A 27,938-nucleotide genomic window follows, 5' to 3' on the forward strand; every position below is an offset into this window, starting at 1 on the left:
TAGTCAACAGATCGATTAGGAGTTACAAAGATTGGAGTGATATTTGATCTTTTAGGTTGTTGATGGCCTTTGGCGAAGATGATTAGAAATTAGTATTTTATCTATTTAGTACTTTTTTGTTGATGCTCTACCTTATTGTGTTGAGCTTTTTGTTAAAAAAAAATGGGTTAGCTTATCCAAAAAAAAATATTAAAACGAGATTAGATTAGATTAAACTATAATTAGAAATAGGAAATACCGAAAAGAGTACACTAACAAACTTGTAGATAATAGACAGCGACATTGGGTCCGACAGCACTTCCCTGTGCGCATATGAACCTTCTTTGGCGTTTTCTTTCGCTGGACTTCTTTTGACTCTCTCTCTCCGCTTTCTGCATTCAGGTACCTACCACTCTCTCTCCACTTCCACATTCTGGCAATGCTCCTTCTTCTTGTGCTTCTAGATCCAGCCAATGCTTTTCTTGATTCCACCGTTTATCTCTAGCGTTTGACACCGAACCAACTTCGATTTTCTTCGGAAGCAGCTGCAACTGGTGCTGGAGGGAACAAAAAACCCTAGATCTGCGATGCTCCATCTCCGGCAACGGCGGGATTCTACTCCGGCCACCACCAGGTGGCAAAACAAGGTAATGCTGCGCCATTTGCGGTGGAGTGTATCTCAAAAAGCCGTTATTTAATGGTTTCGTTTTTGGTGATTGTGCAGTTCGAGGAGAATTTGGAGCAGTGGCCGCACCTCAATGAGCTTGTTCACTGCTACACCACTGACTGGGTCAAGGATGAAAACAAGTACGGCCACTACGAGAGCGTTGGAACGCCTTTGTTTCACAACCAGATATATGAAGGCCCTGACACTGATATTGAGACAGGTAGTTTTCTTTTATTTTTTTCTTTTTTGTTGTTAAATAAAAGTGATGAGATGCGATTTGAAATGGTCTCTCTCTACTTGTTTAGAAACACTAATTGCATGGTTGGTTTTTGTATTACCTGATTCGCAATGTGTCTGCTTTACATGAATTTTTCTTTACTGATTCATTGGTTGTAGCTAAGTTTCTCTCTGTACTTCAATGCTGTGCACAGAAATGCGCCTTGCTGGGGCGAGACGAACAAAGGGTGAAGACATTAGTGAGGATGACGTCCCTAGTACTTCAGGAAGGCAGTTTATGGAGGCTGCAGAGGGTGACGTGCCCCATTCGGATGTCCCAAAGGTTGTTGTAGTGGTTTAGTTGTTCTTCCAATTTCAGATTAGCTTATTTCCTTCCAATTTAAAGTAAATTTCAATAGGTTTCCCCTTGTCTTTCTTTCTTTATTTTTAATATGCACTTATGCAGCATGTTGGTCAATCTCCTCTTCCTGCTTATGAACCCGCATTTGATTGGGAAAATGAGAGGTCGTTGATATTTGGACAAAGGATACCTGAAACTCCTATATCACAGTAAGAAACCCCTCAAATGGTTGTTTATGAGTAAAATGTTGATATCATCAGTCTTTCCTGATTGTTTTACCGTAACTGGGTTCTGCCTTATCTTTCCTTTTCTGGCATCTCAGTGGAATGAAGATCTCTGTAAAAGTTCAGTCTTTGCAATTTCATGCCGGATTAGTTGGTGAGTATTATGCCATTGATATTTATGGGATGATTAAATTAATTGCTCCCTTTGAGTGTGCTATTGCCATTTTGATTTTCGTGTTTATGCTGAAAGCAGATTCAAGTTTCTGAGTTGGAATCCTGTTTTTGTTTCGTCTTGCAGAGCCCTTTTATGGTACAATTTGCTTGTACAATAGGGAGAGAAGAGAAAAGTTATCAGAAGACTTTTACTTTTCTGTCTTACCAACTGAAATGCAGAATGTAAGCTATGCAAGACTATTTTTTTTTAACATATCTTCTTGATTAATTTTTTTTCCAATGCATGAAATCAGTGGGTGATTTTGAAGTAATGATGAATCTTACTTTTTTCTTTTTCAATTTTTAGGCTAAAATTACATATGAACCACGTGCAGTATTTTATTTAGATGCACCATCTGCTTCAGTTTGCTTGTTGATCCAGTTGGAAAAGCATGCTACAGAAGAAGGCGGGGTTACTCATTCTGTTTATTCGCGGAAAGATCCAGTATGTATTAATATCTTTCTCACTTTGTTTAGTTTTTGCATTCTTTCTCTTATTTGTCCATGATATTTGAGTTATTTTTCTATTTTATACCCCTGCATATTGTATAGCCATAGGGATCATTAAATGAGTTGTGCAGTATGTTCTTTAGTTATCTTTTAAATCGTTTAATATATCTAGCAGATAAATTAGAGAAACTCTTCTGTACAACATCAATTTTTTTATCTTTTTGATTTTTCAAAATTGTTGATTAGAAAAACAGAGACACGGCATGTAAATATGCATTTTCTAGTTTGGACTTGAGTTTGAAATTAGTAGGTTCTCTGAATATTGGCTTTCCGGCAGTGGTGGTTGCTAGTTTTAGTTTATATTTCAAGCGTTATTCATATTTTTGGTACATTTGCTGAGGGAAAAAGAAAAAAGCCTGAATCATATTTGTGCATGAAATGATATTTCGTCAGAAAATTTGTTTAGGGTCTTCCTTTCATTTGGGACAGGTGCACTTGACTGAGAGAGAGAAGCAAAAACTTCAGGTGTGGTCTCAAATCATGCCATACAAAGAGTCCTTTGCGTGGGCCATGGTATCATTATTTGATAGCAGCACAGGTGCAGCTTCAGTGGGGCCTGCTTCCCCAAGCAGCCCTCTTGCTCCGAGTGTATCTGGTTCAAGTTCTCATGAAGGTGTTTTTGAGACTAGTGCGAAGATCTCCTTAGACGGGAAGCTGAGTTACTCAAATGGAAATTCTGTTGTAGTTGAGGTTTCGAACTTAAATAAAGTTAAGGAGTGCTATACTGAGGAATCACTTCAGGTTTGTGGCCAATTCACCATTTGCATGAGGTTGCATTTAGGGGGATTTACCCTCTTCTATGAGTGACTAAATTCAAGTTATAGAAAGTCTGGCTAGAGTTTACTGCTATTTCTTTAATGTGTGATGATTTAGATTCAATCTGTATAATGCATTGAAATTATTTATTATTACTTTAACTATTACTTTGTAGTTTGTTTTCTGCTTTAGAATGTTTTGTTATTTTGTTCCTCCATCTGACTTAATTTATTCTGTGATCACATCATTCACTATGATCATTTGTTTATATTATTTCACATGAAATGCAAATTTATTTTTATTTCCATGTATTTATTTGGTTTCAAAACTTAGCAAAATATACATAAAAGGTTAGTGTTTCCGCATGTTTATTTTCTATGGCTGATGTTTCTTACTAAATATCCAGGATCCCAAACGCAAAGTGCATAAACCTGTCAAAGGTGTTCTGAAGCTAGAAATTGAAAAGCACCAGATTTCCCAGTCTGATTTGGAGAATGTGTCAGAAAATGGCAGTACAACCAATGATTCTGTTGACCCAGGTGATCGTATTGCAGAATCATCTGGAAAGTATCCTGTTAATGTTGGTGATGATCCTCAGGGTAGTATCTCCAAGTGGAATTTCCATGATGGGAAAGACATTTCAGCAAATGGAGCAAATCAACATGGAAGCGCAGATTTTAATGCTGATGATGTAAGTATATGATGTCTTTTGATTGTGTTACAACCACTAGTTCCCTGTTGGGGTTACTTTTTTTAGGCCTCGCAAGATTAATTTCTCATCACAGTGGGTATCACTAAGTCATTTACTTTTAAAGTTTTAATTTTGTGAAATAAATTGATAAATCTGGCATTTCTGCCCCTGTTTCTCTAAGCAAAACCAGTAGTTTCTTGGTTCTACTAAAGAGCGTTTCCATGTGGTCGAATTTCACCAGGGAATATAAGATTGTCATGAGGCTGATATTGAGCTGCCATCCATGCGTGAATACCTGCATTTAAAAGAATATTTTTGGTATGGAAAGTCTCAAATTTAGGATCTTCTGCCGCACATATGTTTGGATAAACTAAATGATAGGCACATAGGATCAAGGGCTTTTTTTTAGTATTGGAAAGGCTATATTAATACGCCCTACCCCCAATTGTAACCAGATCTATATATTATTTTCTATTAAACTGATTACTGCAGTTTTGCATCTCTATCTTTTTCTTAGGTTGACAGAAGTTTGATTCTTTGCTAAATGTTCTTTCAAATAGAAATGCAGAACACATTAACCAGTAAAAGAAACTGTATTATTGAATAATGCTCCTTTTCTATATGGGTCCCACTCTAGCTTGTATTCCAAACTCTTGAAGCTTCCACGTGTGCGACTTCTTTCTAATGGTTTCTACAACCACATACAACTTTTGTCAAACAGGCTTGGGGTTGGGTGTAATAGCCCTATAGGGTGAGGCAAGGGAGTGATCTCGGTTGGGACATACCCAGCCCAATGTGTTGCTTTCCTTTAATAAAAATATAAGCAATGTATTGATGAACGGGTGTGGGGCAGTGTTGATTGTAGCTCTTACTGTTAGGCAGTCCCCCCCAAGGACCTGATACCTTACCGCAGTCCTCCTAGTTGGAGTAGGGGATTCACAGGTATGAAGCACGAATCCATAAGGGAGCGTGGGGGTTGGTGTGGCTATTCTTGATTTTAAAAGACTAAGGCTTCTACCTTTCCTAATTGATTCAAGCTTGTATTCCCTTGAGGGAAGAGGGTGATGGGATTATAGGTTTAGTAGGGGTCCTAGGGGAGACCCTAGTTCTAGGAAGAATGTACTTATGCATAGTTTGAGACTTTGGGTAATGTAGGAGACATCTCTCTTTATTCCCCTAGGGAATCCAATCCTTAGAATTACCATAGCTTAGCTTTCAAGTTGCCGTTCTTTAATTGGATTGGAAATCTTGTATTTTACATATCCATACAATTGAGTCCTTGGATTTTTGAAATACTGTAAAGTGCTTTGAAATAGTCCAACAGTCTCTGTTAGTGCGTAGTATGTCAAGAAATCTAGATCAATGATATTTGGTTTAGGGCATATTTGGTTCAAAACATTCTGTTAGGATTCCAATAGCATGTGAGTTAGTTATCTTTCAAGAGTTAGTTAAAAGTGGTAAGCCTTTTGAGTAATTATGAGTTTTAGGAAGTTGAGAATTCTCTCGTTTACCCTTTCTATCATTGTAATTCATCAATAAGCACTGTTTTTGATTCCAGTTCCTGCCAAAATCTTTGTCAAGGAGTTGGTGAGTTACTGGTTGTGATGGAGATGGATGTTTGAGAGTTTATAATCAATAGAACAGCTTATATCCTTGTGGGTACAATAAGTAAGGATATCTTTTAAGTGTACATTTAGTTGTTTTGTTGTAACATACTAACATAATTTAGTAGATCAAGAAATGAAATCCATGCTGTTAATGCTTCTCAATTGTGGTTACTGCAAATATGGGTAATGTATATGCTGCATTTTGGATTGCAACTGTTTCCGTGTTTCAACGTGAAGTTTGTGCTTACTTGCATGTAGGAAAAGTCACTTATGAGCTTTCAAATTTTAGCCTTTTCAATAATTTAACCATATACATGCTTGGAAGAATAAAGTTATGTCTTAAATAATGATATGGAGGGTGGCTTGCTGGGTAATGATACTTGTTGACAGGAATTACAAGTGGCTGGTCATTTCAAACTTAACCCTTGTACTTGATGGAATTACATGCCCTTGATATTGATTCTCAATATCTTTTTCATATTGCATCCATGGTTGGATGTCCTATTTTGGAGTGGCATCTTGCTAACCTAGTGCTTTTGGGTGGTAATGCTAGATCTGTATTCTTTTGGGATCCTGTTGTGGAAAAGATTTCAGTGTCTCCTGGTTTTGAAAGGGATTACTTCTCTTTAGGTGGTCAATCACTCTGATTTAGTAATGCCTCTCTCTTGTATTCCATTTTATTTCTTACCTTGTTTCTTATTCCTATGGAGTTGCTAATTCCATTGAAAAGATTATGAGATTATTTTATGACTAGGAAGTTTTTTGGTGTCATAGAAAGGAATGAGGCTTGGGTCTTGGTAACATTTTGTCTAAGAACATTACCTTGCTTGTTAAATAGCTGTGATAATTTCCCTTAGGGTGTGTTCACAAGTTGCGAGGGAAAGGAAATGGAATATTTTGAAGGGGGAGGAAGGCAAATGAAGGGAGATCTTAAGATTTTCAAATCCCCTCTTGTTCAAGTTTAAAATAAGTAAGAAAGAGGGGTTTTCAGGGCTTACCATATATTTTTTTACAATTTTATCTTTTATTAGGATATTTGGAATAAAAAGGTAAATGACAATAAGTAGTAATACAATAATTTATCAGGATAAAAAGATAAATTAAATTAAAGTATGATAAAAATCTCCTAAAGCCTTTTAAAGCCTTTCCAACTTCCCTTAAACCAAACCCATGAGCCCCCTATGGCATAAAGTAATCGAGAGCAAGTATGGCTTGGGCAGATGGTTGTGGATGCTAATGTTGCTTTACTCATTCTACCTGTTTTAGGGTTCAGGGTTTAGCAATGTTACTTTTAAATGCTTTCTTTCTTTGAAGGTATGTCTGGTTATCGTTTTCCCTTTGCGAATCTCTTAGCTAGTTAGCTTAACCTTTCCTCATCTTTATCACATATATTTGCATAAACCCGTATTCAGGTTTTCTCTACTGCACAAGGGCATTTGCTTGGGATTTCGACTTTTTTTTTCATAACCTAAATGATAGAGTCCTCCAAATGAATGCTACTTTTGGATGTCCTTGTTATTGCTTCTTTCTCTTCTAACCCTGTCAAAAGGTTATGGTCTCTTGATTCATCTGTGGTATATGTAGCTATAAATCCTTTTTCCATTTCCTAACTCATTCCTAAATACAACCTCTTCCACCTTGATAAACCAGTTTGGAAGTATAAAGCTCCTTTTAAAGTGAAATATTTTGTATGGACATTTGTACTCAGCATAATTGATAACAATGACATGTACGTCTGAGGGCAACACAAGGCTATCTCCCCTAATGTTGTGTTATGTATTGGGAAAATTTAGAATCAATTTCACATCAATTTTTACATTGTCCTCTGGCTGTTTATTATGGAATTTGCTGTTTGGTTTCTTTGGTGAATGGTAGGTCTGTAGTTTAACCTTAAATCAGTTTCTCTTTGCTAAATTTGGTGGCTTTGGTAGTACGAAAGAGGCAAAATCTAGCCTAATACATTTCTCTGAGTATTTTACTGGAGTGCAATTAATGCATATTCGATGACATATTTTCTGACAAATAAGTTTTATGGGATAGGATTAGTCATTTGGTATGTATTTGGTGTAACACTCACGATTTTGTTTGGAGGAGTTTCCCTCTCTAACATGTTCAGAGATTGAAAAACAATGCTTTAATGATAGTTCTTCTTTTGGTTGTGTTTGGAGGATTGCCTGTCTTTCATTTCCTTGTATTATTCTTCTCTCTATCTTAATCATATTCTTCTTTTATTAATTAAAAAAATTGTTGCTTTTGTTGTCACTTATTGACTGATATGCAAATCACATTACTCTATAAATTCTGATGTTGCTTGATATGGTTACAATGATATAATGTTCCATGAATTGCTGTGATTTGAAGTTAATTTCATTTTTATTGATATATATTTGGCTCTTTACTAATCTCCTGCACATTGATTTACATATAGTTCCATGCTTTTGACTTCCGCACTACAACAAGAAACGAGCCGTTTTTGCAACTTTTTCACTGTCTGTATGTGTATCCATTGACTGTAAGTTTGAGTAGGAAGAGGAATTTATTCATACGGGTTGAACTGCGGGAGGATGACGGTGATGTTCGTAGGCAGCCATTGGAGGTATGACCTTCATTTTGATTTCCTTATGGTGTGATGAATTTTCTGACTTTCTATCGTGTTTCTTTGGTATGGCTACTCTGTCCAGGCAATGTATCCAAGAGATCCAGGTCTTGATGCCTCATTTCAGAAGTGGGCCCACACCCAAGTTGCTGTTGGGGCTAGAGCTGCTTGCTATCATGATGAAATCAAACTTTCCCTTCCTGCCATGTGGACACCAACGCACCACCTTCTGTTTACTTTTTTTCATGTTGATATGCAAACAAAACTTGAAGCTCCGAAGCCAGTTAGTTCCATCTAATTTTGTGTTTTATTCCTGCTCTTTATTTATGGCTGGTTTTCTGGGGCTTATTTGATCATTCTGTTTAATTGATTATCCACTTCCACTTCAATGTTTTCCAGGTAGTGATTGGATATGCAGCACTTCCTTTATCGTCACATGCTCAGTATGTTCTCTTGATTTGATGTTTATTTCATTGATTAAACTTTAGTGTTTGCTTTATTGTTGGACTTTCTTGCTTGTCTAGTTTTGCATAAGTTGAACCAAAATGAACTTCTTGTGATGGAAGTTTAAATTTTTGTTCGTTATGATTTTCAGAAGATCATATAAGTGTATTTAGGATATTATAAAATTAGTTATGATACAGAAGTTAATTGTGAATATCCTGCAATTATATGTAATTGTATATTTTTTTGTTATATATAAATCAGACTCTGCTATCTGGTAAAACCCACAAAATTCAATCCATCTTTTCCTCGTCTCTTCTTTCTTGACATGTATCCTGAGCTAAGATACACAGAAAAACTATAAGGATATCTAATGATGATCTTCTTGTTGTCTAAATGTCTGATGTTATCTCCAAAAGAGTGGTGCATGTTGACACAACTTCTGTGGTTGTATTCTGACAACCTACTATGATGGTATTTCCAAAGAGACGAGAACAGAAGTACATTTCTGAAAACCAATGACCACTTGAGACCCTAATTTATAATTCAAACCCAAGAAGTTACTTGCAAAGTGGATGCCTTTGATGCATTGGAAATCATTACTTACGTAGTTATGTTATCCATAAGGCACAATGAGCTTGCCTTGTGGGTTTTATATCTCCCCCATGTGAAGCTTGATGTTTGGTCTTGATGTGATTCTTCATTTATGTTTACTCTGCTCACTCTTTCACTTTTATACTATTAATCACATGTTGCCTTTATCAATTTGAATCTTGGTATCTGGAAGCTTATATTTCATGGTCATATACAGGCTGCGATCAGAAATAACTCTTCCAATCATGAAAGAGTTGGTTCCTCACTATCTCCAGGATATGGGACGGGTATAAGCAACTTTCATGTTTAATTGTTTTCTCCTTCTCTTTTTGGTAGTGTGCAGTTAAGGATATGTTTGTATGGTAGTGAAGGGAGGGGAATTGACTGGGGAATCCCTTTCTTAAGCATTCATAAAGCATGTGGAATCCCCATCTTGGTTATTTTATATATCCAAAAGAGAATTTAAAAGAAAAAACTTTTTACTTAACCTCTCATTTTGTTACATTTTCATTCCCTTCCACTCTAAGCATCTAAACTGACCTTAAATTACCAATTCATGAGTTTTGATGATCAAGTATTTTTCAATTTCCTTTTGTATGCTTCTGTGCAACTTGTCTAATAGGTTTACTTGTTATGTATCTATGTACATCCAGGTCATGTGTATTTTTTCATTTCTTTCTTCATGCATTTTCTTTCTCATTACTGTAAGCTAACTTGAGCATTAGTAATCAAACAAGATGATTTTGTCTACTTCTGGTTATCATCAATATTGGCCTTGTAAATTGTAATATATTGTTACTTGTTTGATATCATGTTGTAATGTGCTTGAGTTTATGTGGGGCGTAGGTCTTGATTGGTGTCACTGTAGGTTTGAACTTGGGCTATTTTTTTATTATGTTTCGTTTGTTTTGTTTTCTATTTTATTTTTTGATACCTAGGAAAGATTGGACTATTTGGAAGATGGTAAACATGTTTTTCGACTGCGTTTACGGCTATGTTCTTCTTTATACCCTATCAATGAACGCATCAGAGACTTTTTTCTTGAATATGATCGACACACTCTTCGAACAAGTCCACCTTGGGGTTCTGAACTTCTGGAGGTATAATTCTTGTCCTCCTTTGGTCTGGTTTAACTTTATCCTATTTTCTGGACTTTTTATAGGGATTTAGGTACCATTTTAGATGTTCTTGAACTCATTATTTGGGACTATGTCTATTGCCATACTTGAATTGGAACGGATATGCAGACATGTATTTTTATTTTATTTTTTTAATATTTATTTTCCCACTTAGCAGTTAGCAATTGGCATTGTGCTTGATTACGTTGCTTAACTTCTTTTCCATTAAGAAAATTGTTCTGTTGTACCAAGTTGAAATTGTTACTTGGAAATCAGTCTTTTATCTCTAATTCTCTATGCTTTTCATTGTTCAGAACATTTACATTGGTGAGTTCCTGCGATGAAATCTTTGTATCTTTACACCTTTCCTTAGCTGGGATAAATATATAAATTTGGCTTTATTTGCATGTTTACTGATAATGTGACTTGATACCTTGGTCATTGAAAGATTGGATCAATTTAACTAACTTCCCATATGTTTGTTATGATTTTAATTGTGTGTGCTTGCATTTCTTTTCTTAGTCGATAATTAGACAATGTTTCTTCTCCCAAAAAAAAAATAAAAATCTCCTATAGCAAAAAGTTCTGGAAATCCAACTTCTCTATGGTCTTTGGATTATAACTCCATTGCCCTCTCACATGGTCTTTGGATTTGAATTATTGGCATTGCCAGTGTATACATCTTACCTGATGTAAAATTTCCATGTTTTTTATTCGAAAAATGGGAATGACAGGTGAATTATTAAGGTTGTTTTGGAATGCTGAAAAATTAAACTTATTGAGTCTTATTTGTATAGATTTACTTTGCACATCACAATGATGCATAACTCAACCAAGGATTTCTTGATTATTTTATTTTGTCTGAACTCAATCGAATTTTAGATGTGGTGTTGGTATGATTGGGTTTGGATTTTGATGAATAAGGACTTTTTCCTGTTATGTTTTCCTATTTATGAAAATGATGGGATAAAAATGATTAAATATTAAATTATGTAAATGAATGATTTTAATAAGCTGTATTTGGGTAAAATAAAAATAAAAGAACAGAAAATAATAGTAAAATAATTATATTTACCATCAAAAGAATATTTTGGTATATGTAATCATTATATATATATATATATATAATTTTACTTACTAGTATAAATGAGGTGAACAACATAGACATGATACATTACAGGGTGAAATGGCGTTATTTGGTCTATGTGGCTGACTCCACTTAGTGAGATAACACTTTATTGTAGTTGTGTACAATTAGATCTTATTCTACTAGGACATATCCTATTAGGGTCTGCAATCAAATGTCTAGTCATTTTTCGAATGAGGTTGTTCATTGTTGATTGTTTGATTCTTACATTCCTTTGGATTTTAGTTGGGCGCTTTACCTGTTATGTATAACAATTTTAAGCTATAGTTTGTTTATATTTCATACATCTCTTACATCCTTTATTGAAGTACCTAATTAAGATTCAGTTATTTTGATCTGTATTTCAGGCTATTAATAGTTTGAAGAATGTTGATTCCACTGCTTTACTTCAGTTTCTTCACCCAATCCTTAACATGCTGCTTCATCTTATTGGCAATGGGGGAGAAACACTCCAGGTTTGCTCATCAGTCCTTTTTTCTGTTTCCATATATTTGAGATTTGAGAAGTGCTTTGGTGCTGCAATTTTGTATGTGTGTAGAAACACACACACGCAACTGTGTACACACACACATGACTAAGTTAAGCATAGTCTATGCCAAATATCATCAAAATTTAATATCAATCAATAAGGGTCTAATAAAATACCTTTATTTATGTTGTAAAACATATATATTTCACCGAGGCGCTTTTAAACTACTTTTCTTTGCATGCTGTTTGCTTGTTTCACTTTATATTCATATATTTATTGTTGTCAGGTTGCAGCTTTCCGTGCAATGGTTAACATTGTTACCAGGTATACCATTTAGTATTTTACCTTTATTTCATCTAAGTGTATATTGACTTGAATTGTATTTATATTTGCTTGAATTATACTTGTTATATATTCATATAAGTTAATATGTTCTTATAGACGGCCTTTTGCTTGTTTTAGGGGCTCTTGGTTATTATTCTATACTCTGTCCTATAATTATTTCTACCACTAGGGTTGCATGTAGAGACATTGTTTACATCAGATATCACTTTTCAGCACAGCATTTGCATCTAAGATCCTTAACTGGTGTACATTTCTAATTTCATACTGAAGTTTGCAAAACATGAGATACAATTCCCTAGCAATTTATTTTATTTATGTGGATAGTAGTAAAGCTAACTGCATTACATATAGAAAGGGGAGAATTGAAGCAGTCCGTAGTCTGGAAGTTAGTTTCTCTCTGTTATTACTTGTTTAATGGAATTTGTTGTAAGTTGTAACCAGCACAGACAGAAAATAGGGGAAAATATGACATGAAATATAATGTGGTATCAGATGCCCTGGTGAATTTGATCTGTCAAATTTGATTTTCGAAATCCCCCTCTTCTGTGGGGTGGTTCTCAGTGTAAAGTTTGTAGCTGGAGTCCTGGAGCGCTGCATCCACTTAATGGATACCTGAGGTCTGACATCGTGTCATCTTACCTGCTGTCATAGTATGGGCCTTTTCTGGAACATCTGGCGGACACCAATATTTAGTATTTGCTTCTAGCTGTATGCTGTGCACTGGGATACAGCAAGGTAGGTTTGATGGCCAAGTTTAGGTTCTTGTTTATTGATGATCCTTTGGTCTAAACCTCACCTTGATGCTTAAAGATGAAGGGATGTCTTTAGCTACAAGTTAGAAAGAGTAGCAAGGTTTTTGTAAAGACATTGTTATTGGGTAGAGATGCACCTAACGTGTTGTGCTCACCTTCAAGGATTAAGGATAAAGCCTTCTCTTCAGCTTCAATGTTCATGGAGAGTTTTGATGGTGAAGGCAAAGAGTTTTATATTATTTTTTCATTTTTAACCATAATAACAAAGAAGAATAGAAGATTTGATTACAAGGTTTTAATGGTTGTGGTCAGGGTCAGGGGATATGGTTATTGTTCTTGATGCCGTCTGGTGTAATAATTTTGCAAGGACTTCATCTATGTTGTTGGTGACTTCTTTATATGTTGATGCTGTACAACACACACAATCCATTTGGTTCTCGGTGTATATATATACAAAAGTCTTTTGTAATGATGTCAAGAAAAGTGGTGGCAATGTTCATTTTTTTGGTAAGCATGCTGTTTTGGGGTTTTTGCCAATCTGGGAAATTAGTATAAATGTGTCTTTCAGGAAAGAAAAGAAAGCTGTCTCGGGTTTCAATGTGCTAAAAATTCAAAGAATAGCTATTGGCAGGTTAGTGTTAGAGTTTTGAGTAGAGAATTCAGAGACTCAGAGAGTTCCAAAAATGTGTAAAGTGTATTATGAGTGAGTTTGGCACTGCTCTGTGCTTATTTATAAGGGAGGATAGGCTGCTGTGTAGCTAGTCATAAGGGCAAAATAGTCCTTTCATACATAAGTTAGTTGTCACAGATTTCCTATCCTTGCTGGCTTTGCTATTATAACTAACTCTTCTTTTTAGACTTCACTAAGTCATCCTATTATTATCACTGAAACTGGGTGCTGTGCATTTCTGAAAATCTGTAAGAAGTAGCTTATTCCTTAAAGTAAAAAACTTTGCTTTAGACACAACTTTAGTAAGAATATCTGCTGGCTGTTCCTGAGTGGGATGTACAACTAGAAGCACCTTGAACTTGTTAATGTTGCCATCTGGGTTTTGCTTCACTCTAAAAACCCATTTACAGTCTATGACATTGTGGTTTGGAGGAAGTGGAACTAAGGACTAAGTTGAGGTGCAATTAAGAGCCTAAAATTCTTCTGTCATTGTAGCATCCCACAGAGGTCAGGCCAGAGCGATTCCTGCTGACTCAGTTCAGGTGGAGTTACATGTACCAGGGGTGAGGAGAGAAAAAAAAAAGGGGGGGGGGGTAAGGGAGGTTATCTTGATGTGTTTAGTGTTTGGTTTGTGTTGTGTTGTCTGGAATGGGTGGTGGGGGTGGGAAGAAGGCCATGGATCATGGGTCTAGTAGTGGGTCTATGTGCTGGAAACTAGAGTGTGTGTGAGGGTGGTGGTCTGTATGGGCTGGGTGAGGAGGTGAGAGAGGACGAGGAAGATGTTTGAGAGTTTGTCAATGGGTGAATTTGTAGGTTGTGGTGAGGGTAGTAAGGGTGGGTTATGTGTAACTGGTGGGTTAGAGGGTGCTGTGTTGGCGGTAGCAGAATTCGGCAACTGTAGAGGTGCACTATGATTCAAAGATGGAGATGCAGGGAGATTGTGAGCAGTAGCAGGGGAGTTATGCAGAGCTTTTGATGCAGAATGAAGCAAATTTGGGGATGCAGGGTGGCTGTTTGAGCGAGCAGGAGTATGATGCAGCATCTGTGATGGGGTAGGATGCTGAGCTAACAGATAAGTGATGAGACAGCGATGTAGGAGGAATAATGGGTTGTGGCTGCAGAGAAGTGAGAGGATAAATGCATGAAGTCTTTGTGTTTTGGAATTGAAGAAAAGGATGTGATTTGCTCCTTGTAGGGGAACATAGTTTCAGGAAAAGTGATCTTTTGAAATAGAAATCTGCCACTAACATCTCGGCACCTAAATCCCTTATGTGATTAACTATATCCCAGAAAATGCATTCCGATGAGTGAAAGGCAAACTTGTGTTTATTGTAAGGGAAGCAAGGGCATCTGAAGGCCTTAAATTGGGAATAATGGTTTCTTGTGGAACAAGCATTCAAAGGGAGAGGGGAATTGAAAGGTGGAAGGTGAGGCAGTCTATTTATTGTGTGTTTCGGTTGCTATTGCCTCATCCCAAAAGGACGGGCATTGAGGCATGTACTCAGCATTCTGATGGAGAGTACGAGGGCAAGTTAATCTATGATTAATGTCCTCTTGGTGAAAAATATTGGTCTAAATTCCCCTCCACAATATTATTCTACAGCCTTAGTCTTGCTGCCAAGCTGAAGGTTCAACAAACAGCTTTGAATTGTAGGAAAGCTAAGAAGGCTCTAGACCCGGCTTTGAGAAAATAAACCCAGGTAAACTTGGAAGGCAATATAGTATTTGTAGCCATTGTTGGACACAACAGGGGATAGTAGGGAAAAGGCAAAATCTTTGTGGCAGTGGGCAATATAACTACCTTTGGGAGCATTTGGTTGGAGTGATACACACCTTTAATGATAGATTTTCAGACCAGCAAGTTTTGTGGGATATGATTAGATATTGGTATCTATTTGCGTAAAGCTCATTATATTTGGAGAGGATTTTTCCCCTCCGATATATTGAGAAGTTTGAAAGCTATGTTTCATTGCTTGCTCGTCTTTTTTTGGGCTCTTGTAAGAGGATCTCTTATCCTTCTGACTTAATTATTCTCCTACACGTCTTAACGATGAAACAATGGCTGCCATTTCATGCTAGATCATGTTCTCTTTTTAGAGGGATTTTTGTTTCAGTTCTGCTGAGATATTGGAAAGCTCTGGTTTTCCTTTCTTTCCCCTCCTTGCAACCCTTCTCTGGTTCCAGTTCAGGATAGGGTCTTGCTAGGATCATATATAATCTCTTGTATTTAGTTAGGGCAGTGGAGTAGCATTTAGGGGAGGATGGAATCTTGAGACTTGTTGGTTGTAATTTGACAATGCCAGCGATTGGCTGTGATATAGATGTTTTCTGTGAGAAATTTTGTTCGTAGAACTTCTAACAGTCTTTTGAAAGTTCTATAATGTGTATTTTTAAATTGTAGGGTGCAGCAGGAATCAGTTGATGATGCTGAAAGAAATCATTTTCTAGTCAACTATGTTGATTATGCTTTTGATGACTTTGGTGGTCGTCAACCACCAGTATACCCTGGTTTGTCCACTGTTTGGGGAAGCTTGGCTCGAAGTAAGGTACTGAAATGTTCATTATCATATGTCTCTTCATCTATCTGTTGTTCCTTGTGATCATCACAACCATCATTGTTATACCGTTTCATTTCAATATGACTGAGAAAGCAGCTACTCACATGTTCATACATGCTGTTTTGGTGAGTTCAAGATGAAGTGGGAAGTTCGTCTGGTGGACTTTTTAACAATGGCTCACCAATTTGTGGATCAGCCAGTTTAATATGAGTGTGTTGGGAGGAAATTGTCTAGATTTTCTCTAATGGTATCCACCTATTTACAGGGGACCTAAACTTTCTATTATGCTTCTATTTTATCCTTTTGCAATTTTCATTGGTAATTGTTTTATTCCTTACATTTTTAGTTGAAAACGTTCTTAGCCAGCCACATATTTTTCAAATTTAATGGAACAGGGATTAAAAAGATTTTAGTTATTACAAGAACAATCATATATAAAGTAGCAGTATATCAATAGTGTGTCACTTTTTTGTCCGTGACTAATATTTGTCCAATCTCTTGCACTATTGTAAAATTTACCATAATAAAGAAAAAACTGTTTCGGGAATCAGACTGAACCGACTGATTCAATTGGGTTAACCAGTACCGGCGACCTGACTGGTCTGGTTCAAGGCAAAAATAGGTTGCTAGCGAAATGATAAAAAACAGTTCAAAAAACCGGTGCCATCTGTCGTTTTTTAGTGGTTAACCGGTTTGAAAAGATAAAATACAAAAAAAGTCAGAAGATATATATTTCATACATAAATATATTATTTTATTATATGCAGTTCAGCCTTCGTTGAACCTTATTCAACCTTTAAACCTTTGAACCTCTAGTTTTACCAGTTTAATGATCGGTCTGGTTTTTAAACCTAAAATGGACCTCAATGTCTGTGATAGCTGTTCATAATTTTTGTCTTCAGCAATATGGCTGGCAGTATTCTATTGTTTCAGTTACTGGCCTTTTCAACATGTTTTACCGTTGCTTTTGTGTGTTTAATTGTTGTAGAGCTTCATTATTATGCAATCATTACTTACAATCAATTCATCAGCATGATTTTTAAAAATCTTGGCTTCATATTGTTCAGGTTGTTTACTAGAATGAGTTTATTTTTCAGGCTAAAGGCTACCGTGTTGGACCTGTGTATGATGATGTTTTGGCAATGGCATGGTTTTTTCTGGAGCTAATTGTTAAATCAATGGCATTGGAGAAGACTCGCCTCTTTTATCATAGTATTCCAATAGGTAGCTGTTGAACTTTTTTTTCTGGATTAAGTATTTCCGTGTAGAAAATTTTACTTTAAACTTTACATAAATAGAAACCGAAAGAAAGTGAGGGAAAATGAGAGGAACATTATCTGAAACTGTATTGTGTCACCACAAAGCTGAAACTGTGAAACAACTGGTACCAAGTTGTAAGGAGGAATGGAATGGAACAATAACAGAACAACAGGGAGATGGAGTGACATCAGTAATTCCTCGCACCCTATTTCCCAGCATGTTTATTATTTACTGAAAGAAAATTTGAGGTATCAATGGTCGAGATTCAAGAGCCTGTCCCTCTCAATTCTCTGGTTGTAGCCTCACTAATCACAATGGCCTCTGCCTGATTCTCACTCCCCTCATGCTCTCTCTCTCTCTCTCTCTCTATATATATATATATATATATATATATATATATATAGGAATCCTCCTCAATTCTCATACCCACCCCACTTTAATGTAATGTAAGGGAGGTATTTTCCCTTTTTGGATACTGGGCCCCTCTACTCTCTCTGGAGAATTAGGATTTAGTTTGTAGATGGAGCTAGAAAGGACAAAGACACAGAAATATTGACACAAGAATAATTTTACATCTTGTTTGGTAACTATGGACACAATATAATACTGTCACAATTCTGTCAAATGTCAGCTTTACCGTTACATTACAATGATAACCCTACACTACCACCACTGTATACAAAATGGGGAGGGAGTAACACGGCAGCGGCAGAGGACCTGGGGCAGAGGCGTAGGAACTAGGCAGACATTATGCAAAGCAGAGGCTGTAACGGTGGATTTGTGGCACAGAGGCAAAGGCAGACGTGATGCTAACAGGTGGTAGCAAAGATGCAGAGTCAGGCGTGAAGGCGAAGGGTAGAGCCATGGGTTGAAAATCTCGTTTTTGCCAAGTACACACGGAAAGTGGGGAACCACGCCTTAAAAGCTAAAGCTAACTGATAAGAGGGAAGAACCTCTCTCCTTAAATACAACGTGAAGCATTCCAGACTACTTGATGTGGGATTTTGGGCAGTCCCTATCAATAGACCGCCCCTGGAGGGCATACGTCCTGGTGAATTCACTGTGTCAACATTGCATTGACTCAACATTGGCCACTCGACAATCAGCTGAATCTGGTCTTCGCCTTAATACAGCCTATAGGTAGCCCTTTCCATGCCACTGACAACCTGGTTCTGATACCATTGCAATTTGTGAGTAACCATGGGAAGTGGGGAACCATTTTTGCCAAAATGCATACAGGCTTTACGGTAGAAAACAAGGACTTCTTATTTAGCTTTTTCAGATGTAAACAGTTTTACTATATCTAGCATGCTTTTTCACATTGCTGATTTTATATGTGATTCACTGGAGAGATTAGTTGTCTATTTTTCAAAATTCTGTGTTTAAAATTAACGACATCAAAATTTCATAATATATTGGATTGTCTTGGGTACTTGCTTGAATTTTGTTCTTAATCTTTCTTTCCTTTTTGTTCAAAAGGAGAAGATATACCACCAATGCAGCTGAAGGATGGTGTGTTTAGATGTATAATGCAGTTGTATGATTGCCTTCTTACTGAGGTGCATGAACGTTGTAAGAAGGGTTTAAGTTTGGCAAAGCGCTTGAACAGTAGTTTGGCCTTTTTCTGTTATGATCTTCTATCCATTGTTGAGCCTCGTCAAGTTTTCGAGTTGGTATGTTGTTGTTCCTGTCTGTCTTGCTATATATGACAAGTAGGAAGAGTCCGTTCTTATTTTTTATATTATTCGGGAATGGGATTTGTTCTGATTCCTACTTTTTACTGAGAGGACATTTGTTGACTATGTTGTAGTATTTTAATACACTGATGTTTCTGACATTATGTTTGCTTGAGATTGTAAGTTTTAGAAAGGCGAGGAAGAAAAGAGAAGTTAAGGCTATGAATACTATGAAACTTTTCAATATGATAGTATGTGATGATAGACAAAATCCTAATCCTTATATATAATCATATTAGACTCCTAATCCTAATTAGATAAGGAAATAATCATGAAATTTAAATATGAAAATTAATCTTAAGAGATCTCAACGATACACTTTAGATCATCTATATTTCTTTCACTGTTACATTACGAATGTGATATGTTGCGAAGTGGATAGTAGATAATATAAATTCACTTTCCATGTAATTGAATTTGTAATTTACATTTGCATTGCAGATAAGTGATTCAATAATGAGAGATATTAATAATTTTTTATTTTACATTGAAGCATTACATCTCGTTAGCTTGTGCATACAAAATTCTTTTCAATTGCTTTCAGTGTATCTTCCTCTGGTTGTGTCTTAATGCAAAGCTTAATGTCTATTGTAGGTATCATTATATCTCGATAAGTTCTCTGGCGTATGCCAATCAGTTCTTCATGAGTGCAAACTTACCTTTCTGCAAATCATTTGTGATCATGATCTATTTGTGGAAATGCCTGGGAGAGACCCTTCAGATAGGTAGTTCATTTGGTATAGTGCTTGTTTTGATTGCTTCTGTATGGCATCATCTGCATGTTATTGATGACGTGTCATGGTTTATAATGAGGTTGTTAGCTATGTTTACATAAACAATCTTATTCACTAGCAATGACTGTCTTTGTTGACCTATCTGATTGGCTGTTCTTTCTTTCAGTTGGCATGAAATTAATCTATACTTTATTGTTTTTATGCAAAACGTTTTCTGGAACTTATTGAATAATACCTTGAATATATCTTGCGTTTTAGGAACTACCTTTCTTCTGTATTAATACAAGAACTCTTTCTTACATGGGATCATGAAGATTTGTCTTTACGGGCAAAGGTGAGTTTAGTTAGAGTAGAGTTGTCTTGATATTTTTCTACATGATGAAAGCTATATCCTTTGTATGTGCATTTTCAGCTTAAATTTCTTATAAATATGTATAATAGTAAGACTAGTTTGTATGATTGGTAACATGTTTCTGTCTGCATCTGTAGGCAGCAAGAATCCTGGTAGTGCTGTTGTGCAAGCATGAGTTTGATGTGAGGTACCAGAAGCCTGAAGATAAGTTGTATATCGCTCAGCTATATTTCCCTCTAATTGGACAGGTGTGTAAGATTTTTTTACCTTTCCTTTTAGTTGAATCTGCTTTAGTTCTTGTGTCAATATAAACCAAATTTGTGGATGTTCGCATTTTCCCCATTTCATTTACCTTATATAGTGTAATTATTTCACAATGTTATAATCCTCCGAGCAGTAACTCCTCTTTATGGTGTTTTCTAATTTATTATTGTGTTATTCAAAAAGTCCAAACATTTTTATTTTAGAAACCTTAATATGTTTTAAATTCTAGGGGTATTTTTGTTGGCTCAGAATCACAATAAGCTCGTTGTAGTTTATCGTGGACAGTTCTGTCCCCAAAATTGTGTACTGGGTTGTGGTAGCTGCTCCACCAAAGATAGTGGGTACTAAAAACTTGAGACTCATTCACTAGCCACAGATCATCAAGGTTTAGATAAGGAGAGAATGTAGCTATATGAAACTTCTAAACAGAGAATGAAGGCATGGAGCTTCTGAAACAGGCATCCGAAAATCCACTTTTCCATCTCATCCCCCTCACTTTCTCGTCCATGACGCTATTCAACAAATCCCAACTGTCTTTGATCATTAGCTTTCTTGAATAATATGCCAATCATTTTGGAAGAAAGCAAAGGTCAAATCCAAAAGACCAGGGACTTTTTCTTACTCCAAATTGAGGACAGCTTATTTCTTTTTCATGTATCAAATTATCTTTGGATTGAGTTCTGGAAAGTATTCTAACCCTGGTCAGCCATAATGAGCTCTAGCATTTTCTCCATATTACAATAAGGGTGTCTGGGTTTTCATAAACAATCTAAGGTTCTGTGAAACTGCTCAAGATTTTGCTATTATCTGGTGTCATAGGCTGGAAAGGAATGGCAGCATTTCAAGGGACTTCATCTCAAGAGAACATTTGGATTGGGTTTTCTTTCTTCTATGATGTTCCTGTTGTTCTAGTGTTCTTTAAAAGCCTTTCTATGTTAGACTAGATTTGAACCCGTGTGTTGTGCGGAATTAAAATGAATTAATTTTTATATATATGAAACTATTTAATAAAAAATCTTAAAAATTAATATTAAACCTAAATAAAATTGTAAGGATATTATACATTCTAGAGTTTGAAGGAGTTCATCGCCTAATACATATGTCTAGCAAACTTAAATACTATAGTGCAAGAATGAAACTATTAGTTGAACAGGTGTAATGCAAATATGAATATAATGTTTCAATAATTAAAAATAACATCCATATTTTCATGGATCATGATATCATGCATTTTCAACATTATTATTACAACTAAATAGTATCAAAAACTGTAAATTGTTGAAAAAAAGTTGATATATAAGTGACAAAGAGAATATATAATTGATAAACACAATTAGATCAAAAACAGAAAAAGAAAACTTAAAAAACATTGTAAAAAAATCATAAATTATAGTGTTTTAGGAGTTCATCACCCAACATATAATGAGCAAATTGTTTATCAAACTAAAATAAAAAAACTGTGGTCATCAACCAAATTTTTCAAATAATTGTGCGAAACATTAGCAAGGATAGAGGAGAAAGAGTGAGGCATTAGATTATTTGAGAGGAGATAATGAAGATGTGTGAAGTGAATGTTGATTTCTATAGTAAATATAAATAGAAGTGAGAATAAAAAGAGAGGATGAATTATGTTTTATTAACCAATTTATATCTATTAAAGAAAAATAACATTACTATAATAGGCATAGAGTAACCTACATAGAAATAAAGAGTAAAAAGCGATTAAAAGATAATGCTAAACACTACATAAGAAGAAAAAAAACTGATGTGATAATAGAAAACTATAAATGACAGTTTCACTAAAATGTTTGTGATAATATGAGAAGTTATGTAATATGTGACAATATTACTTGATTTTTCTTTTTATATATTATGAACAAATTGATAGATAGATAAATAAATAAATAGATAATTATAAAATAAAATTTATTGTCCAAATAAGATATGTAGTATTACTATATTAGAATTTAGACCATTGATATGAATTAACATTTTTTATACTATATTTTTTCTTTGTAGAATTAGATAATTTAGTACGTGAAATTATGAGATTAATGTTAGATTGATTATATAGATGCTATTTTCTATGGTAGTATAAATGTAGTTCTAAGATAGATGTTTTTATCTATGTTATTGCAATAGATGAAAAGGAAATTTTATATGAAACTTAAAACCTTATGTGTCATTCATTTACCGGAACACTACTTTGGGCTCTCTTTTAATGTTATAATAGATATGCAAGGAGATTTGCATTCCTTGTTAATAAAGCAATCCCTTAAGATCAGCATTACTTTCTTAAGCTTTCTTATTATGATGTTATCTTTTCTTTCACATCAATAATGTCTTCTGTCAGAAAGGGGGCAAAAAGCATATCTGCTCACTTCTTTGTATATAAAATAAGTTTTTATCATTTTTCTTTCATTTTTGTTCCTTGACAATCAATTTTTCCAATGTGTTCTTGGACTTTTCAGATTTTAGATGAAATGCCTGTTTTCTACAACCTGAATTCTGTTGAGAAGCGTGAAGTGGCAATTGTGATTTTACAAATAGTTAGAAACCTTGATGATGGATCACTTGTGAAGGCATGGCAGCAAAGCATTGCCCGGACAAGATTGTTTTTCAAGCTCATGGAGGAATGCTTATTGCTATTTGAGGTTACTTTTGTGAAGCTAATTTCTCTTTGTTTTGGTTATAGTCTTGTTCTTTTTAATTGTCATGATTGCTTTCTTAACTCTTTCTACTTTTACAGCACAAAAAACCTGCTGATGGAATGCTACTTGGCTCCAGTTCTCGCAACCCTGTAGGGGAGGCACCTGCTTCCCCAAAATACTCTGATAGACTCTCTCCTGCAATTAACAGCTATTTGTCTGAGGCCTCTAGACAGGAAGTAAGGGTGAGTACAATGCTGCTTAGCTACTATTCTCTGATACTTGGTGTATATTATTGTTTGTTGTAAGTTACTGCTTGATTTGTTGCCTTATCTTTAGCTTGAGTACATGTAGGTCATTCCATTTCGTGCATCTAATGCGTTGAATTTTTCTGGCAGCCTCAGGGAACACCCGATAATGGCTATTTATGGCAGAGAGTGAATTCCCAGTTAAGTTCCCCCAGCCAGCCGTATTCTTTAAGAGAAGCACTAGCTCAAGCACAGTCTTCTAGGATTGGAGCTTCTGCTCAAGCACTCAGAGAATCTTTACATCCACTTTTGAGACAGAAATTGGTATCTTTTTGTTCAAGATAAAATATGATATTCATGAATTGTTTTTTGTAAATTCCCAATGGAAAAGAAACTTTCTCTTATATAGGAGCCTAAAAAAGCTAACGCATAATTGGGAAGCAAAAAGAATGAGGAAACTTATATTATTCTTTGGTTCTCTATATATGGCAGGAACTTTGGGAGGAAAATTTGAGTGCTTCCGTCAGCCTTCAGGTTTTGGAAATGACTGAAAAATTCTCCATGATGGCAGCCTCTCACAGCATTGCTACTGATTATGGAAAACTGGATTGCATCACTGCTGTATTCATGAGCTTTTTATCTAGAAATCAGCCACTGACATTTTGGAAAGCATTTTTTCCTATATTTAATTGTGTTTTTGATTTACACGGGGCAACTCTGATGGCGAGGGAAAATGATCGTTTTCTAAAGCAAGTCACTTTCCATCTTCTTCGGCTTGCAGTCTTCCGAAATGAGAACATCAGGAAAAGGGCAGTCGTTGGGCTTCAAATACTTGTGAGGGTATGTTTTCATCTCTTTAAATTTTAATAGGTTATTGCACCCGTTATTTTATACTGATCAAACACTTGCTTTTGGTTTCTACTATTTTTGCAGAGTTCTTTTTATTTCTTTATGCAGACAGCAAGGTTGAGAGTCATGTTGATTATCACATTATCAGAGCTAATGTCTGATGTGCAAGTTACTCAGATGAGATCTGATGGAAGCCTAGAAGAAAGTGGTGAAGCACGGCGACTTAGAAAGTCATTGGATGAAGTGAAGGATGAGACTAAAAGTGCTTCCCTATTATATGAGTGTGGATTACCTGAGACTACTCTTCTAACCATACCAGATAAAATGACAGAGAATAGGTGGTCCTGGTCAGAGGTGACATATCTGTCCAACAGTCTTCTTTTGGCCCTTGATGCTAGTTTGGAGCATGCACTATTGGTAAGTGTTAACTATTCCTATTGGAATTTGTTGATGTTGGGCTAGGTTCACTATTTTCAATACTAAGTCACCTCTGCAATATATTTATGGTTTAGAGACAATATCTTGTTTCCTTTCATTCATAGGATTATCCATAATAGATCTTTTTTCCTTCATTAAAAGTCAAGTCATCCCTCACATGGAGATGTTAATAATGTGAAAACTTTGATTAGAAATGGATATAAAAGTAAATCTTAATCCTTAAATTTTTCAAGTTTAATCTATGGTTGGTGTTAGCATATTGGTTTATTAAGACAATAAGTACATAAAAAATAAACACTTTAATAAATAACATTAGTTGATGGAATTTGATGGTTTGGTTGTATATACGACTTTGGCTTTTGGCAACTTATTTGCTCCATTTTATGTTGTACACTTCACTTGCACCTTCATCATATGCTTTTCATGCTCTTGACACAATAGTCATATTTTTTTTAAACGTGAAATGGATTAGGTGAAATGTGGATAAGGTTATAATTAGGTTTTGATAGCATGGCTTTATCCTAGGTATGTGATTAATTGAAATGCAGTTTGAAAATGAAATGACCAAACAAACAAGCCCCTGTGATGGAATTAGCATGGCTTTCATTGGATAAGGAGAGAGAATTAGCTTTTGTAGTGAAAGTGAATCATACTGGTTTACTTGTCTCCGTATAATGATGGAATTGGAGTGAACCTGCCCTTTTGGTTCCTTATCATCACATCATTTTTGATGGTTTTCAGTGAATTTACTTAATGTAATCTCTTTCTTTCAGGCCCCTGTGATGAGTATGGATAGGTATGCTGCTGCAGAAAGCTTCTATAAACTGGCAATGGCGTTTGCTCCAGTCCCTGATCTTCACATTATGTGGTTGCTTCATCTCTGTGATGCGCACCAGGAAATGCAGTCATGGGCTGAAGCTGCTCAGTGTGCAGTAGCTGTCGCTGGTGTTGTTATGCAGGTAGAGATATGTGTTGTTTACATACGCAAAGTGCAATCTAATATTTTTATGTGATGTACAATGATGGTGATGAGCATGTTGAAGGTTCAGAGAAAGTGCTTTGTTTTGCCCTACGAAATGAATATATATTCTTCATTCTTCGCTGGGCTTTGATATCCAGTGAATTTAACCAGAGTTTATTTAATAATTTCCTTAGTCAACAGTGTAGGCAGTCTCTTCATGATTTATAATGGTGTTGCTAAGAAATGCAAAGTTACAAGTTTGTTTCTAGTTTCCATTTGAGCCCATTTCATTTCCCTAGTTTGTGAAGGAAATGGTAAAAACACTGAACAACTTAAATAAAAAAAAAAGAAATAGTTAAAATGGGTAACAAGATTTTATTGTTTTGCTTTTTATTTTCTTTGCAATTTCTAAAATCAGGAAATGAAAATGCAAATTGAAACCAAGTAAGCACCATTGCCCATTTTGAGCTGGTGAATTTTACTTTAGCAGAAACTGATTTGTTAGCGTTATTATTTTACCTACTTTTGTATATGCTTATATGGTTTAGAAACATGAAATTGAGTCTATAATTGTTTATTTATTTATTTTTAACATGGCCCCTATGGATAATCTGAACATTTTTGAGAATGCAAATGATAGGCCTCGTTCTTTTTCATCTGGGAGGGAGCATGGGGATAGAGTAGCTGAAAGCTTAATCTGAGTTGCAGAGTTACCTTTTTTTTTGTGTGGGATCATTCTCTTGTTATTTTGACGCAGGCCCTTGTTGCCAGAAATGATGGTGTTTGGAGCAAAGACCATGTTGCTGCTTTGCGAAAGATTTGCCCTATGGTCAGCAGTGAAATCTCCTCAGAAGCCTCTGCAGCAGAGGTAGAGGGATATGGTGCTTCTAAACTGACAGTTGACTCTGCTGTAAAGTATCTTCAGCTTGCTAATAAGCTCTTCTTACAAGCTGAACTTTTCCATTTCTGTGCAAGCATTCTGGAACTTGTGATCCCAGTTTATAAAAGCAGGAGGGCATACGGACAGCTGGCTAAATGTCACACACTGCTTACCAATATCTATGAGTCAATAGTTGGACAGGAATCTAGTCCAATTCCATTTACTGATGCAACATACTACAGGGTTGGGTTTTACGGTGACAGATTTGGGAAACTCGACAAAAAAGAGTATGTATATCGCGAGCCTCGTGATATACGTCTAGGTGACATCATGGAAAAACTTAGTCACATATATGAGTCTAGGATGGATGGTAATCACACTTTACATATTATACCGGACTCTAGACAAGTAAAGTCAGAGGAGTTACAACCTGGTGTCTGCTACCTTCAGATTACTGCGGTTGATCCGGTCATGGAAGATGAGGATTTAGGAAGCAGAAGAGAGAGAATTTTCTCCCTTTCTACTGGGAGTGTGCGAGCTCGAGTCTTTGACCGGTTTTTGTTTGATACCCCCTTCACAAAAAATGGCAAGACTCAAGGTGGGTTGGAAGACCAGTGGAAGAGACGCACTGTACTTCAGACTGAGGGTTCATTTCCAGCTTTAGTAAATAGGCTTTTGGTAACTAAATCCGAGTCACTTGAATTCTCTCCTGTAGAGAATGCAATTGGAATGATTGAAACACGAACAGCTGCATTAAGAAATGAACTTGAAGAGCCTCGTAGTTCGGAGGGTGATCAACTTCCCAGACTACAGTCTCTACAGAGAATCCTGCAAGGCAGCGTCGCAGTACAAGTATGTAGAATAAGTCGTGCTAATGACCCCAAAAAAAATGTGGTGTTTATTACCAGATCATTTTCTGAGTGCAATCTGATAACCCTATTTAATTTGAAGCCTTGGTGGTTACTAATTGGGTCGAATCCCAAATATAATTGTTGCATATATTTCTTGTTTCTGACAACATAACTACTTGTGCAGGTCAATAGCGGAGTCTTGAGTGTCTGTACTGCCTTTTTGTCTGGGGAACCTGCAACGAGGTTGCGATCACAGGAACTGCAGCAGCTTATAGCTGCACTTCTTGAGTTCATGGCTGTTTGTAAGCGCGCCATCCGAGTGCATTTCAGATTGATTGGCGAGGAAGATCAGGATTTCCACACACAACTTGTAAATGGATTCCAGTCTCTGACCGCGGAGTTATCACATTATATTCCAGCCATTCTTTCCGAACTCTAGCGCTGGCAGTTAAGTTAGATATAATATTGCTTCCACCTTGTGTTCATATGCATGCCCTTGCTTATTTTTTTCAGCATTAATGATGTGTAATTGCGTTGGCGGTTCGTATATTTAGAATCGTGCTAACCAGGCGATTCAAGGAAAACACTAACATGGTTATGTATCATCTTGTATCTAGTTTTCACGCTCCCCTTTTTGTTGTTTGTGCTTCGGGGAACAGTGTAATATTCTTGTATTATATGCTGATCGTTTCAAGTTGATGGCCACACGGCTTTGTATTATGCTGTTTATCTTCATTTCGGTAAATCACTTGGTATCAAATCACCCTATCCAAACCTCCAACGAAGAATAAATAAAATAA

The 27,938-nt window shown here is 36.0% G+C and overlaps 1 protein-coding gene across 2 annotated transcripts; it reads left to right on the forward strand.

The window, feature by feature from the left end:
- Positions 1 to 261: 261 nt before the first annotated feature.
- Positions 262 to 27,858, forward strand: SPK1 (guanyl-nucleotide exchange factor). Of its 2 annotated transcripts, none has more exons than XM_088488156.1 (31): positions 262 to 381; positions 485 to 626; positions 704 to 866; positions 1,078 to 1,205; positions 1,329 to 1,432; positions 1,546 to 1,601; positions 1,746 to 1,843; positions 1,968 to 2,105; positions 2,600 to 2,911; positions 3,333 to 3,617; positions 7,653 to 7,820; positions 7,906 to 8,103; positions 8,220 to 8,263; positions 9,076 to 9,145; positions 9,797 to 9,958; positions 11,471 to 11,578; positions 11,879 to 11,916; positions 15,761 to 15,905; positions 17,015 to 17,141; positions 18,657 to 18,850; positions 19,508 to 19,638; positions 19,906 to 19,981; positions 20,137 to 20,247; positions 22,735 to 22,917; positions 23,013 to 23,156; positions 23,310 to 23,483; positions 23,652 to 23,999; positions 24,093 to 24,425; positions 25,220 to 25,405; positions 26,165 to 27,139; positions 27,323 to 27,858. In XM_088488156.1, the coding sequence occupies exons 2-31, from the start codon at positions 567 to 569 to the stop codon at positions 27,575 to 27,577; spliced, it is 5,514 nt and encodes a 1,837-aa protein (XP_088344282.1). In that variant the 5' UTR covers positions 262 to 381; positions 485 to 566; the 3' UTR covers positions 27,578 to 27,858. The 2 variants fall into 2 exon arrangements, with proteins under 2 accessions (XP_088344282.1, XP_088344283.1); XM_088488157.1 differs by having other exon boundaries at positions 297 to 381; positions 525 to 626.
- The last annotated feature ends 80 nt before the right edge of the window (positions 27,859 to 27,938 follow it).

Source organism: Arachis ipaensis, chromosome B5 (genome assembly GCF_059453495.1).
Source record: "Arachis ipaensis isolate K30076 ecotype BB chromosome B5, ASM5945349v1, whole genome shotgun sequence".
NCBI lineage: Eukaryota > Viridiplantae > Streptophyta > Magnoliopsida > Fabales > Fabaceae > Arachis > Arachis ipaensis.